The following is a 15,502-nucleotide window of genomic DNA, read 5'->3' as shown; positions in this document are numbered from 1 at the left end:
GAAAGATCTTCATCCCAGTTGCCTGTTTGTCGAAACTGACAGACTGGTTCTAAAATTTATATGGAGGTATAAAGGTCCTAGAGTAGCTGAAAAAATTTTGGGAAAGAATAAAGCTGAAAGACTTGCACTGTCTAATTTTAAAAGTTACTATAAAGCTGCAGTGATCAACATATGTGTTGCTGGCATGAGGAAAAATATTTTGGTCAGTGGGACAGAAGTAGACCTTCATATATAAAGTTAATTTTTAACAAAGATGCCAGAATAATTTAGTGGGTAAGAAGACAGTCTTTTCAACAAATAGGGTGGGAACAGTTGGCTATCCATCTGCAAAATAATGAACTGATCCTTATATTAGTTAATGTGATCATAGTTATAAATGTAAGAACTGAAACTATAAACTTCTACAGGAAAAATATAAGATGTTGGATCTTGGGTCAATGAAGATTTCTAAAATACAGCACAAAAAACACATACACATAACAATTTCATACACTGAACTTCAGTAAAATTATAATTTTTGTCTTCAGAAGAAACTTTGAAGTTTCTCCCAGACAAGCTACAGCCTGGGAGAAAAGCATATGTTGAATAAAGAACTTGTATCAAAATATATAAAGAAATCCTAAGACTCAGTAATAAAAAGATAAGCATCCAATAAAAAAATACACAAAATATTTGAATAGGCACCTTACCAGATAGGATATACAGACCTGAACAAGCACATGAAAAGATGTTCAACATTATTAGTCAAGTGGGGAAATGCAAATTAAAACCACAGTGAGATACCACTTTATGCCCACTAGAATGGCTAAAATTTAAGACTGAAAAATATGAAGTGTTTAAGGTTATAGAACAGCTGGAACTCTTACACATTGTTGATGAAAATTATCAACAGTTAATTTGCAGTTTCTTAGGAAAGGTAAATGTTGCTGTATACCAACAGTTCTACTTGTAGGTATCTACTGAGATAAATGAAAATACATGTGTATAAAGGGTTTGTATGCAAATATTCATAGCAGCATTAATAATTGCCCCAAACTGAAAACAGTCCAGTTCAGTTCAGTTGCTCAGTCGTGTCCTACTCTTTGCGACCCCATGAATCGCAGCACACCAGGCCTCCCTGTCCATCACCAACTCCCGGAGTTCACTCAGACTCATGTCCATCGAGTCAGCGATGCCATCCAGCCATCTCATCCTCTGTCGTCCCCTTCTCCTCCTGCCCCCAGTCCCTGCAACGTCAGAGTCTTTTCCAATGAGTCAACTCTTTGCATGAGGTGGCCAGAGTACTGGAGTTTCAGCTTTAGCATCATTCCTTCCAAAGAAATCCCAGGGCTGATCTCCTTCAGAATGAACTGGTTGGATCTCCTTGCAGTCCAAGGGACTCTCAAGAGTCGTCTCCTACACCACAGTTCAAAAGCATCAATTCTTCGGCGCTCAGCCTTCTTCACAGTCCAACTCTCACATCCATACATGACCACTGGAAAAACCATAGTCTTGACTAAATGGACCTTAGTTGGCAAAGTAATGTCTCTGCTTTTGAATATGCTATCTAGGTTGGTCATAACTTTCCTTCCAAGGAGTAAGCGTCTTTTAATTTCATGGCTGCAGTCACCATCTGCAGTGATTTTGGAGCCCAGAAGAATAAAGTCTGACACTGTTTCCACTGTTTCCCCATCTATTTCCCATGAAGTGATGGGACTGGATGCCATGATCTTCGTTTTCTGAATGTTGAGCTTTAAGCCAACTTTTTCACTCTCCACTTTCACTTTCATCAAGAGGCTTTTGAGTTCCTCTTCCCTTTCTGCCATAAGGGTGGTGTCATCTGCATATCTGAGGTTATTGATATTTCTTCCGGCAATCTTGATTCCAGCTTGTGTTTCTTCCAGTCCAGCATTTCTCATAATGTACTCTGCATAGAAGTTAAATAAGCAGGGTGACAATATACAGCCTTGACGTACTCCTTTTCCTATTTGGAACCAGTCTGTTGTTCCATGTCCAGTTCTAACTGTTGCTTCCTGACCTGCATACAGATTTCTCAAGAGGCAGGTCAGGTGGTCTGGTATTCCCATCTCTTTCAGAATTTTCCACAGTTTATTGTGATCCACACAGTCAAGGCTTTGGCATAGTCAATAAAGCAGAAATAGATGTTTTTCTGGAACTCACTTGCTTTTTCCATGATCCAGAGGATGTTGGCAATTTGATCTCTGGTTCCTCTGCCTTTTCTAAAACCAGCTTGAACATCAGGAAGTTCACGGTTCACGTATTGCTGAAGCCTGGCTTGGAGAATTTTCAGCATTACTTTACTAGCATGTGAGATGAGTGCAATTGTGCAGTAGTTTGAGCATTCTTTGGCATTGCTTCTTTGGGATTGGAATGAAAACTGATTCCAGTCCTGTGGCCACTGCTGAGTTTTCCAAATTTGCTGGCATATTGAGTGCAGCACTTTCACAGCATCATCTTTAAGGATTTGAAATAGCTCAACTGGAATTCCATCACCTCCACTAGCTTTGTTCGTAGTGATGCTTTCTAAGGCCCACTTGACTTCACATTCCAGAATGTCTGGCTCTAGGTCAGTGATCACACCATCGTGATTATCTGGGTCGTGAAGATCTTTTTTGTATAGTTCTTCTGTGTATTCTTGCCACCTCTTCTTAATGTCTTCTGCTTCTGTTAGGTCTATACCATTTCTGTCCTTTATCGAGCCCATCTTGGCATGAAATGTTCCCTGGGTATCTCTAATTTTCTTGAAGAGATCTCTAGTTTTTCCCATTCTGTTGTTTTCCTCTTTTTCCTTGCATTGGTCGCTGAGGAAGGCTTTCTTATCTCCTCTTGTTATTCTTTGGAACTCTGCATTCAGATGCTTTTATCTTTCCTTTTCTCCTTTGCTTTTTGCTTCTCTCCTTTTCACAGCTATTTGTAAGGCCTCCCCAGACAGCCATTTTGCTTTTTTGCATTTCTTTTCCATGGGGATGGTCTTGATCCCTATCTCCTGTACAGTGTCACGAACCTCCGTCCATAGTTCATCAGGCACTCTACCTATCAGATCTAGTCCCTTAAATCTATTTCTTACTTCCACTGTATAATCATAAGGGATTTGATTTAGGTCATACCTGAATGGTCTAGTGGTTTTCCCTACTTTCTTCAGTTTCAGTCTGAATTTGGTAATAAGGAGTTCATGATCTGAGCCACAGTCAGCTCCTGGTCTTGTTTTTGTTGACTGTATAGAGCTTCTCCATCTTTGGCTGCAAAGAATATAATCAATCTGATTTCGGTGTTGACCATCTGGTGATCATCAACTGGTGAATGGATAAAGATACAGTATATCCATGTAAAAAGGAAAAGACAGTAAAAAGGAATAAACTACCAATACATGAACAACATGGATGAATCTCAAAAACATGCTTATGGAAAGAAGCCAGATAGAAAAGATTACATATTGCAAGATTCCATTTATGAAATGGGATGTAGAGAAAGCAGATTAGTGGTTGCGGGGATAGGAATTGCGAGTGACTGCAAGTGGGCACATGGAAACTTGTGGAGTGATGGGGATGTTCTAAAACTGATCCTAGTGTTGGTTTCACAACTGTACATTTATTAATGCTCAAACTGTTTATGTACAATGGGGTTGTTTTATAGTATGTAAATTACACATCAAAGCTTTTATTTACTTCTGTTAGCCAGGATACATAATGAAATCTTGGACAGATGTGAGTTTGAGATAATTTGGTTGAGCTTCACTACTGAGTTTTTATCTTTTGGTTATTAAAACAGTACATTATGATGGTATCATATCTCTTTATTCTATTTTTTTAAGCTAATTAGTTGACTTGTATATCTTATTTTCTAAGCTGTGCTGCGGGCTGGAGATTGTAGTCTTTTAATTCTGTTTCAAAATACATTTTGTCTTTGAATCTTTTTAAAACAGGATTTGAAGCCACAGACGTTTAGAAATGCATATGACATACCAAGACGGAATCTTTTGGATCACTTAACAAGAATGAGATCTAATCTTTTGAAGAGCACCCGCAGATTTCTTAAAGGACAGGATGAAGGTTAGATCATGGTTTTAATATTGGTATTTCTTCAGTAAACTTTTCTTTATATTGAAAATACAGAGTGTTATTATAACTTTTAAAGAGTTGACTGTAATATTACATTCTCATTGAATGAAGTAGAAAGTTGAGTCATCTCTAATTGTCTACACTTCTTCCTACCATCACTGTTGCCCCAAATTCTGTTCTCCAGAGGAAACAACCTTTGGTAATAGCTTAGTTTCCTTGTGGCTTTCTTCATACATTCACATACACAGGCACACACAAAATCATTTTCTTGTGATCTACTAGTATCTGATAGTTTAACTCGGAATGGCCAATATATGTCATATTCTAGTATTTCCTTAACTATACCTTTGGCACCTACAAATCAAGTCAGATGAGAACTTAACCCTTTGCCAACTCTGATGTAAACATTTCAACTATAGTTTTATATGAAAAGGATCATCTATGTGATACCTCTTTTCTGTAAATTATGCTTTAACTAAATTCTGCTTTGGAGCAGAATAGAAGAGACATTTTCATAGAAGGGTTACACATACTGTTTATTCTATATACTGAAACTAACTGCAATATTTTTGCTTTGTTTAGAAGATAAAATTATTTAAAATTTTATTAAAAAGCACTCAAGATTTTATGTCACAATATTTATAATGGCAACAAACTAATTTAGAATATATGGTAAGGAAAAGTTGCCTGGAATAGACCAGGTAGCATTCACACACAAGGACACATTATTTGTTAACTAAATGGAAGGTAGTTTCAGCGAAGTTAACTTTTGTTATTGCTTTGTTCTGTTTGAAAAGACCAAGTGCACAGTGTTCCTATAGCACAAATGGGGAATTACCAGGAGTACCTCAAGCAAGTACCTTCTCCATTAAGAGAACTTGATCCTGATCAGCCGCGGAGGTTGCATACATTTGGCAACCCCTTTAAGCTGGATAAAAAGGTAAATTTGAAGTGTTCGATTATATAATTTTTTTTTTTTGTGGGAGGCACAGATTTAATAGTTCTTAATTTAACTAAAGTAAGCCGAAATTATTTGCTTGGTAGAATACTATGTCAACATCTTTAAAATGTACTTTAATGGGAATTGGAGTTTGTCGTACAACTGAAAACCATATGTAAAGTCAGGGAAATTCTTCGTTGCTACAGGGTATGATGATAGATGAGGCAGATGAATTTGTGGCTGGACCTCAAAATAAACATAAACGACCTGGAGAACCAAATATGCAAGGTGTCCCTAAGAGACGACGCTGCATGTCTCCACTGCTGAGGGGCCGGCAGCAGAGCCCAGTTGTGAACAACCACATCGGAGGGAAAGGACCACCGGCACCTATGACCCAAGCACAGCCAGACCTCATTAAACCCCTTCCTCTTCATAAAAGTAAGGGTTTTTCTTTAAACAGTATTTGTTGCTTTTAGTTTGGTTCTGCATGAGAGAGAGTTTTCTGATATAGGAAAAGTGGATAAAGTTCCAAGAGTGTCTAGAGAAAATATTTGTTTATTCCAAATTAGCATGTAATCATTTTTTATGTCTTTTTAATGAACATTTTGTATATTCATTCATTATGCTTAATAGCTATCATGATTTGAAATATCATTTGCAAATCTTTAGCGTTTAGAAATGACAGTTTTTAAAGGGGCGTTATCAGTACCCACAGAAAGATAGTTTTCAATTTGTTTAATTCGGCAATTAATTATTAAATGATATGCTTAATTTAGACAGGGTTAGGCATTGAGATGTAGCTGTAAACAGATAATAGTGATCTCTGCCTTCATTTATAATGAGGAAAGAAAGTCATCACACATTTCCTTAGAAGTGTGATGAATATTACAAAAAGGGAAGTCAAGTATACTTGGGGAAGTATTTGGCAAGAGGATTTAGTCTGTGGGGTCAAGGCAGTTTACTGAGGAGGTTCTGTTTAAGCCAACACTTGACGGATGAATGGAAATCAGTAAACTGAAGCTGTGCATTTACCTATGTGACAGTAATAGTACTCTTACAGGAAGAGTATACTCAGAGGCACACTGTGAGGAGCAGGGCATTAAGGGAACTGAAGCATTCTGGTATATTTGCGGGCTGCTGGGAATGAGGTAAGGTGAGAACCAAAAGAAAGACATGCACAGTCTATTTCATAGAGGGTCTTGGAAGCCATTGTAAAAAATTCTAGACTTTATTCTAAGGACAGTGAAAATCCATTGAAAGAGGTAGTGATCTGATCTGATTGGCATTTCATAAAGACCAGGCTGACATTACTGTGTGGAGTATTTTTTGTTGTTCAGTCGCTGAGTCATGTGGAATATTATTATTGGGGAAGAATGAGAGTTGATGAAGGGAATGTTTAATGGAGTAATTAATTGTAGGTGGTGATCATTCATGGGTAAGAACATCTTAACTGGAGAGAAGCCAAATATGATCCCTCCTGATGGGATTACACAGTACTACATTTGAAGTATCTGCCACCCAAAATACTGAATGAACATCAATCTGATCAAGCCTCTGTAGCTACAGGGAAATAATTAGCAAAATCCAGATCGTGGTAAATTACAGGACAAAGAATCTGGTGTGGATATATTTTTCAAGGAAAAGAAACATAGAAAAAAGAGAGGTACAGAAGGATTTTATAGATGAAAAGAGCAAGAGTTTTCACAAGAGTGCGTGGAGAAACGCTCTTGAAGCGGCATTGGAAAGAAAAGGGGCTAGTGACGCCACCTCATTTTAAGTCCGTGGAGAAAGTTTGAGAGCGAGGGCTTTCTTTGCAGGAGAGCTGGATTTCAGTTAAAACAGGAGTTGCTGTTGAGATTATTCATTGAAGTTTGCAAATCATGGAGTACGATTTAGGATGAAGGAAGGGAGTCAGAAGTTCAGAGAATTTTTGTGGTGGGGAGGGAGTTTAAATTTTGAATAGTAAGGCGATGAATTCATCTGGGTCCTGGTGGTTTGGTGAGCAATCAGGGAACTGAGAATTCAGCTGCTTTCTCTGGTGAGCAGATAAAATAATCTGATATTAAGTGGCAAGCTTGCAAGCCTTTTATGTCTAGTCTAGTGAGCTGAAGTGGAACCAGCTACTCTTCATTGCTCAAGTAGTGAAGACCATGTGGATGGTTATACGGAAAGGTGCTCTGGAGGTTTGGGGCCATGTTGCTGCAGAATACTGATTAGCTTAAGCTTCCTGTGTTTACTTTTGCCTCTAAATAGTAACTGTATAAGGCAGAGGTAAATTGGAATGAACTGCTGCTGCTGCTGCTAAGTCGCTTCAGTCGTGTCTGACTCTGTGCAACCCCAGAGACAGCAGCCCACCAGGCTCCCCCATCCCTGGGATTCTCCAGGCAAGAACACTGGAGTGGGTTGCCATTTCCTTCTCCAGTGCATGAAAGTGAAAAGTGAAAGTGAAGTTACTCAGTCGTGTCCGACTCTTAGTGACCCCATGGACTGCAGCCTACCAGGCTCCTCCATCCATGGGATTTTCCAGGCAAGAGTACTGGAGTGGGGTGCCATTGCCTTCTCTCTAATAAAAGGATAACCATGATAATCTTGATCATATATGTGTCCCTAAAGCAGTGAAAACCACTTATTCAATAAAATTGCCATAGAAAAAAACCAGAAAACTAAAAGTTTTTTTAAACTGACTTTTATTTTTTCCCCCCAGGCAAAAATTGTACAAATTTTGTAAATACTGTGAATGTTTCACGTTGAAATACACTGTATATATGGCAAAGCTTAAGAACCGTATCACATTGTTAATTTCTAAGAGTCAAGGAGATCAGTTGTGATTTGCTACAATATTGTTTCTTAGACGTTTTCTTTACTGTGTGCTTTGAAATTGGCTCTCATCTTTCTTTCTTTTTTCCTTATTTTTAGTTTCTGAAGCCACTAATGATTCGACAATGGATGATGTGGTTGAAAATCATGTTGCAGACCAACTTTCATCAGATACTACACCAAATGCTATGGAAGCTGAATTTTCAGGATCTTCTCCAGCCAACTTACTGGAACGACCAACCAATCATACAGAGGCTCTCGGTCACGACCACTTAGGAACTAATGACCTCACTGTTGGTGGATTTTTAGAAAATCACGAGGAGCCCAGAGATAAAGAACAATGTCCTGAAGAGAATATACCAGCATCTTCACTCAACAGAGGAAAGAAATTGATGCATTGCAGAAGCCACGAAGAGGTCAACACTGAACTAAAAGCACAAATAATGAAGGAGATCCGAAAGCCAGGAAGAAGTATGTATAATTAGAGACAGACAACAGATTTGATTTTTGTATGTGCTCTAAGAAAAAAGTCAAATTAACTAAAGCATAGATCTGACTTTAGATCAGTCTTGAGAACAACATATCAGCTATATAAGATCCCATTCTTTATTCAGCCAACACTTACTGCTATATCCAAAGTACTGTGTTAGGTGTGGTAAATAAGGAGGGATGAGAGTAGAGTAGGGAAACACACAGATAAAAATTAAACCTGGTTCCTCCCATGACAGGAACCGATAGTCTTGAACATTCTGCCAACCAGCAACTGGAATTTTTTTTTTTTTTTGGAATTTTAAGGTAACAGAAAAAACCCCCAAAGATGCAATAAATATTAAATGACTTCATATCTGTAAAGTTCTTGGCACAGTACCTACCCACCATCTTAACTTTTAAGATTTAAACTATAATAGTGACAGGGATGCGTTTAGGCCAAAAAACTAAAATTATGAAGTTGTCTGTTATATGAGTAGAGAAGAACTTTGTGAGATAAAGTTTCAATATTCTTACTGATATTCATTCAGAAGATTTGGACAGATCACCTGCTATGATGGTGCCCATGGGTGGTCCAGAAGTGGGTAAGACTCAGTACTGGTCATTTTAGGAGCTTATAGTCCTTGACAGAGGACTATTAAGTTTTATGTGAAAACTTGAAATTGAGACAGCATTCTTGTTTATTTTTTTTCCTCTATTTTATCCACCCCCTATGTTAGCTGTAATTTAGAGTTTGTTGTAAGGTTGGATTTTTGTAAAGGCCACTTCTTATTTTTCAGTGGCACTACCAAAAAAGCTGTTTACTCATTCTTCTAAGCTGTATGTTTTGATATATATATATACATGAGTTCCCTAATGAGAACTTTTACCAAGAAAAGGCAGTGTTTGACAAGTTATTTTATCTTTGTTGATGTCTGATGAAATACATGTATTATAAAATCTCTAAAGAACGGTGAAGTTTTTAGGTAAACTATTTTTAGTTTTGTCTTAATCTTGATGTGTAGTAAACTGTAATAGGAAAATATTGAATAAGTGTGCAAAGTAACACCACTTTTCTTTTTGCTTCTCTTATTTTTAAGAATATGAAAGAATCTTCACTTTACTGAAGCATGTGCAAGGCAGTTTACAAACAAGACTAATATTTTTACAAAATGTCATTAAAGAAGCATCAAGGTAAGTAATCTGTTGTACATTATGGTATGATGAAATGAGTCCCCAGTTTCTATAGTTGGTATTTTAACAGTATCTACTTTATACTTGTGTTGTTATGCATGTATATGACACACCAATGTGTAAATAAGTAATTCTTATTTTTGGTTTATTGAAAGTTAAGGTCACTTAAAAAATAGCCACACACAAATTCTTTAGAAATCATGAACCCTTTCTCTCTACACATTACAGGTATTGGCATAATTCTCATTTATCCTACTCTGTGGCTTTTTGATGTCTTTATATTTTACAGTCTTTCATTTTTCTCTGTATATTTGAACTACAGTTAATATTAGTGATTAAAAGTAACCTTGAAAGGCAGTATTTGAATGCAGGAGTTCACTTGTACGTGGGAAAACATGTAATTAAGGGACAAGAGCTGGACAAATGAGCCTTATTCTGATTGCTTCAGTAGCCCAAGATTATGTACTTTAGTACAAGGAATGTGGATCAAGATTATAAACGGTGACCACAAAGTGCAATTAACTGGAAAGCATAGTTGTATGAGTTTAGTGAGTAAAAAAGTGTTTTTTAAAATTTCTCCTTTAAGACTTTTTAGAATTCTAGTATTGTAAGAAAACTTAAGGTTTATCTCATCTGACCTTCCAAGATACCCATCCTTTAATTATGCTACCCACCCTTTAATTATGTACCCCACCAATTTCTTCCATGCTTCATGTAAAGGTTTTTATTTTTTTAAGATAAAGCCATTAATCCTTTTTTTTTTTTTTCCTCTATGAGTGGCTAGAGCATGGGCTACTTTCAAGTCTCAAGATAAGGCCATAACTTTTCATATTACTTACTTTGAATATTTAACCTGTTTTGCTCTTTATATAACATGCTATCAACTCAAACTTCATAGATTTAGCTGTATTCCGGGTGCCTGAATTCTGTTACCTTTTAGAGAGTTGTATAATATTATGGTGGTTAGTTGTTATTAGTTTACAAGTACAGAGGAAGTAGGCATCAATTGGGCCGTGTTTTTGGAGAGTCTAAAAAGCATCTGCATACTTCTGTACATTATGTACACATACTTCTGTACAAAAGCAATTTTAGTCTGCTATATTTATTACTGAAAAAATTTAAAAATTTTCACTTGAACTTTTAACTGTTAGCTATATCCTATAGTGCTGATGTCTGATTGTCCTTAACTTGTTGCTAGTTTTCAAATTGTAATAGTAGAACATCACAGTTTAAATGTGAATGGCCAAATTTCATTTCTTCCATTTTGTGGGGGATTATATTCATATTTTATTCATACTCCTTTCAACATTGCACTTTCATAGAGAATAAGAACCTACTGGAGTCATTTCTTTGGGAACCCAGATTGCTGGAATGTTTATAACCCTTGTATTTATTAGGTTTTTTTTTTTTTCCCTTGTTTTTCTTTTTTACTGTGAAAGAAATAACCTCTTATCCATTGTACCTAGGCCTGGATTGTTTGTTTTAGAAACAAACTATAATACTGTACTGATAAAATAATTTGCTAAGAGATTTTATATATCATAAAGCTGTTGATTTTTCATTTTCATTTCACTTTAAAAAATCTTCTCAAAGCAGTTTTTCTCTTTAAAAAAAAATTATACTGATATGTAACTATTTGTTAAAAAGAAATTGAGAGTGCTATTATACTTATTTTTTCATACAGGTTTAAAAAAAGAATGCTAATAGAACAACTGGAGAACTTCTTGGATGAAATTCATCGAAGAGCCAATCAGATCAACCATATTAATAGCAATTAAAAGAAAAGAGAATGTGGCCACTTATTTCACTACCTTCTCCAAATACAAAGTAAATACAAGACTGTTGTGATCTTGCATTCATTTTTTGACATGCATTGTTGGCTTTTTGAAATACTAAGAGCAAGTCTACAGATCCTTTTTCCATCATTTTACAGTGACCTTTTCTTCATTTTGGTTTATTTTTGTAATGTGAAAAGTATCACTCTAAAAAAAACATTTTTATTTAACAAACTAAAAATATTCCTCCAAATCTCTTGCTTGTCATTGACTCTTGCGTGTCAATTTCCCTCAGGTTCTATTTTCTTAAACCAACCTTCAAAATTGTCACCTCTGTTAAGGTTGAACTTTGCCAAAAAAATAAAAAAGTTACTTTGTAATTTTTGGGGAAAAAAAAGCACATACATTAAAACTAGGCAATGTTTTGTATATACAGTTATTTTGGATATATTATTGTAAGTTGTACAAATGTATTTTGAAGAATATTTAAGAAAAGCACTTTTGTTATTCCATCAATAAATGCTCTATTTTACTCTTGTGTGGTTTAGGAAATAATCACATTTAAAGTAATCATTTAAAACCATCTTAAGATAATGGAATTTTAAAGGCATTGCTTTTTAGCATTGGAAAAATACACCACTTGAAGTTCACATTTGTTAAACCTAACTGTAATGACATGTTACATAATCTGCATTGTCTTTTTACTCTATGTTCTTAGATTTTGTTGGCCACTCCGACACACTCCGTTTCTGCCTAGACAATGGAAACGTATCTGCGGATAGGCCGACTCTTAAAAGCTGTTTCAAAAGCAGACACCTTTGAACTCTATTGGTTTCCTTACTTCCTTTCCTTCAACCCCTCCCTTTTCCTTTCTCACCAGGACTGTGGTGAAGCTGTCAGGGAGTTGTAAATTTGGGGGACACCACATACTCTGAAATGTGTAGCATTTAGCAGCCTGATGCCATGCTTGCAGAAGTCCCACAACAGACTGAGGGTTCCACGGATCTCTTTGTTCTGCTCTGCTGTTACACTTAAACTGTCCATTTCCTTTAGAAGCTAAATGGAAAGGAAACACATTTTAAATGACTTTGTCCATTCTGCATTCTCCCTGAGTTGTCCAGGATAAGGAAAAGGCAACGCTATTCACTATCCACCCTCAGTCCACTGTGGCCTCACGTGTCCTTACTGAGGACTGTGAGCCTGTGGCCTGACTCACTCACCATTCATAGGTCACTGCTGTGCCTTTTAGTGCTTCGGGGATAACGAGTAGAAAAGAAGGCTAAAACACATTTAGATTAAAAGAGGGTAAAATAAATTTATAAAATTATGGCAAAGTGGAAGTATTTTTAGGTTCATAATATTTGAAAAACACATACCCTTATCTTTGTACACCTCAGCAGATCATTTTTTAAATTTCAGGGGTATAGGAAAATGAAATTGTAATTTTTGAAGAAAAGCATAGATAAAGTGGAGAACATGCTTGAGCTCTGTTATTTCAGTGTAGGGGGTTCAAAACTCTCCCAATACTGAAGACAAATGCTGTCAAGAAAAAAACATAATGTAGTGTTACATAGTATTTTCATATGCAGTTCTTTAAACATTTTTTTTAAACCTCTTAAAAAATACCTCTGAGCAGGATATTACTTAGTAAGTGGAATTGTTAAGGTATTAATAGTTAGCTGCAGTCACATGGCTAAATTCAACATCAGATACACAAAATCCAGAATATATTGTCTGGTTTTAAATTATATATGTTTAGATTCTGAGATTAACAGAAGAGCTTTACAAGTCATTCAGATAAAAGTTAATATTTAACAAGAATGTTTAGTAAAGCAACTAAATATTCTGTCTGTTCCAACATTTGCCCACTTTTCCTTATCAGAATGTTCTTTCTTGCATTTCACAGGTTGCTCATGAGGTGATCCTTTAGACCCTTGATCCTTAATATATTTCAGGGTATGAACCCTAGGTGGAGTTGGCAAGAAGCAGTTTGTGTTGTCTCCTCTTGTCCTTAATCTCTCTGCCACCATACTCTGTCTACGCTCTTACCCCAAAATACAGTCACAAGCTTTGAAACCCATAAAAATTCAAGCTTAATATTTCATTTCTTGCAGAGCTTTTTTTATTTGTTTTTACAGATTAAGAAACTGGGCATGTTAGTTAAATTACTGAACTACTACAGCAAAGGGGAAGTGGGAGTACATGGAGGGGAATATCATGTCTTTTAGGTCCTTTAGATCACTGGATGGCTGACTGTAGGCTGGACAAGTGATGTTCTCCAACAGTTTAATCTTGAGGTGAAGATCATTTTTGGTAATGTTCTTACATGTGTCCCATTTGTCAACTGATTGAGTTATGATTTGCCCTTATCAGTAAGCTTCGTCAGTTTGGTATACTGGAGGCTGAGGCTCATTTCTGTCCTTTCATTACCCCGTCATCAGAAGAGTAGCGACTCGGCCTTGTGTGATGTGAGCAGGTACCTCCCAGGGAGAAAGGCAGAGAAACTCACGGGGACTATTGCGGATCATGGAACTGGTGTTGGATTATATTTTCATTCTGTTTATTAAGGCAGTTCTGAAAACTCTTTATCACAGAAACAGTGATGTATCCTTTACTAGTCAGTTCAAAGATTTTACATCATTTTATGCAGTTGAATTCCAGAAGAGAAACTGTTCTCTTAACTGTCGTCAACCTTTATTGGCTATGAGCTTTTGACAGTGACCCTTCTGTTCAGGTTTAGTCCAGTCTCTTGTTTCTTGAGGGAGTAGAACCTGTCGTTCTTCATCTTAACTGTTTTTGACCTGTATCCTTTCTAAGAGAGGGCTCTCTGATACCTGTTCTGAGTGATAAGTGACATTTTCATCTGGTGAAATACTATGAGGATATATTCTGTTGATGGACTTTCTCTCCCCGCAATAATCCCTTAATAGATAATTCCCTAGTGAATGATTATCTTCATCCTTTTTGTCACAAGTGTCTTTGCTTTCTAGCACAAATTACAGCCGTACGCAAATGATTCTCAGATAAAATGATGTTGACAGTATTTCCTTAACGATTTGTGTAAAACCTATGCATAATTTTCATTATTCTAACTTGACATTTTTTCTCTCCATAAATAAAAATAATGCCTGATGTTTAGTTAAAGTAGATCCACTTTTGCTTGATTTTGTTAGTCCTGGTCCATCCTATTTATTTTTAACACATTGTTTAGACTTGCCAACAACTCTTTACTGAGAATCTCTCTTTTTTCCCCAGGCTGATAAGTAATTGCCAGAGAAGGTGGGGCAACATTAAGAGGAATCATTTGAATACTTTGTTCACTGTTGTTGAGACTTAAAGGACTTCTGCTTGTCCTTCTGATGTGCTAAGGCTCTGCCTGTACCATACCATCTTTGGATTAAGATGAGGTTGTATGGTAGGACAAGGCCTAGGGCAAATATTTGATTTCTGTGTAATTTCAACAAGCTTGAGGAAGATCAACAGAAAAGCTATAGAAACGCAGGTGCATTCCCTAGGATACTAGGGGCGCTGAGAGTACCAGGGGACAACTTGGGACACTCGTGGCCTGAATGAACACCCTCAGCCTACAAGGCCCAGAAAGTTCAGCAACAATGGGGAAAAAAGATACATCGTTTATTTTACTTTCATCATTTTTTTTTAAGTCCTCCCCAGAAGTAGAAACTTACATTTTTAAATGGGCTGAGAGGAACAGAAGGCAGAAAAGCCACAAGAGGGTATTAGTCTCCTCAGTAGTTATGAAATATCCCCCTTTCTCAGGATACATGACATAGCAACTGGGGAGCTTTGGAAGCACTACAGAAACCAGCTAAAAGGAATGCTTGTTTTAGGTTGGGGTGGACAAATGAGCCCTTGTTGCTAGAGAGGTGCTGATAAATATTTACATGAATCCTATCAAAAAACACTAATATACCTGTGTTCGGTTCTCTCAGGAAAAAGATGAACGGCCGATCCGCTTTAAAAATAGGAATCCGAGACCTTTTCAGTAACAACAGAGCTGCAGGAAAGATAAAAGAGTAGAATCCCATTGTATTTTCTCTTCATTTGAGGAAAGTCACTATTATAATTGGATACAAAGTCACTTGATTTTTGAAGAAATAAAAGCATCCTAATGATACAGCATTGTTTTAGTGTTATGATGGGGTGCAAATGGGAAAATTAAAAAGAAAAGATAGCACTTAGCCAACACTGTGTCCTATTCTCAGAATATTTCATGGAATAAATTCCTTCCT

At 36.6% G+C, this 15,502-nt stretch overlaps 2 protein-coding genes across 8 annotated transcripts in view; one reads left to right on the top strand and one right to left on the bottom strand.

The window, feature by feature from the left end:
• Positions 1-15,502, top strand: part of INTS6 (integrator complex subunit 6) — a 105,367-nt gene that overhangs the window by 75,773 nt on the left and 14,092 nt on the right. For 3 of the 6 annotated variants that reach the window (XR_011569719.1, XR_011569721.1, XR_011569720.1), the window contains exons 13-18: positions 3,923-4,049; positions 4,856-4,998; positions 5,205-5,436; positions 7,915-8,286; positions 9,384-9,477; positions 11,162-11,304. Coding sequence is in view for 3 of the 6 variants with exons in the window: in XM_070800127.1 (XP_070656228.1) it covers positions 3,923-4,049; positions 4,856-4,998; positions 5,205-5,436; positions 7,915-8,286; positions 9,384-9,477; positions 11,162-11,255 (1,062 nt within the window). In the remaining 3 variants the exon portion in view is untranslated. Of the gene's footprint in view, positions 1-3,922; positions 4,050-4,855; positions 4,999-5,204; positions 5,437-7,914; positions 8,287-9,383; positions 9,478-11,161; positions 11,785-15,502 lie in introns of those variants that run through there. The other 3 variants (XM_070800127.1, XM_070800128.1, XM_019971325.2) reach the window with 1 other exon arrangement.
• Positions 10,822-15,502, bottom strand: part of SERPINE3 (serpin family E member 3) — a 33,476-nt gene continuing 28,795 nt past the window's right edge. Inside the window, exons 8-9 of one of the 2 annotated variants that reach the window (XM_019971328.2) lie at positions 15,184-15,267; positions 10,822-12,791 (exon numbers count right to left, since the gene is read on the bottom strand). In XM_019971328.2, coding sequence (XP_019826887.2) covers positions 12,748-12,791; positions 15,184-15,267 — 128 coding nt within the window. In that variant the 3' untranslated portion in view covers positions 10,822-12,747. Of the gene's footprint in view, positions 12,792-14,677; positions 15,268-15,502 lie in introns of those variants that run through there. The other variant, XM_070800129.1, reaches the window with a different exon arrangement.

Source organism: Bos indicus, chromosome 12 (assembly GCF_029378745.1).
Source record: "Bos indicus isolate NIAB-ARS_2022 breed Sahiwal x Tharparkar chromosome 12, NIAB-ARS_B.indTharparkar_mat_pri_1.0, whole genome shotgun sequence".
Classification (NCBI taxonomy): Eukaryota; Metazoa; Chordata; class Mammalia; order Artiodactyla; family Bovidae; genus Bos; species Bos indicus.
The sequence above is the reverse complement of the archived record's forward strand: the minus strand, read 5'-3'. Positions and strand labels throughout refer to the sequence as shown.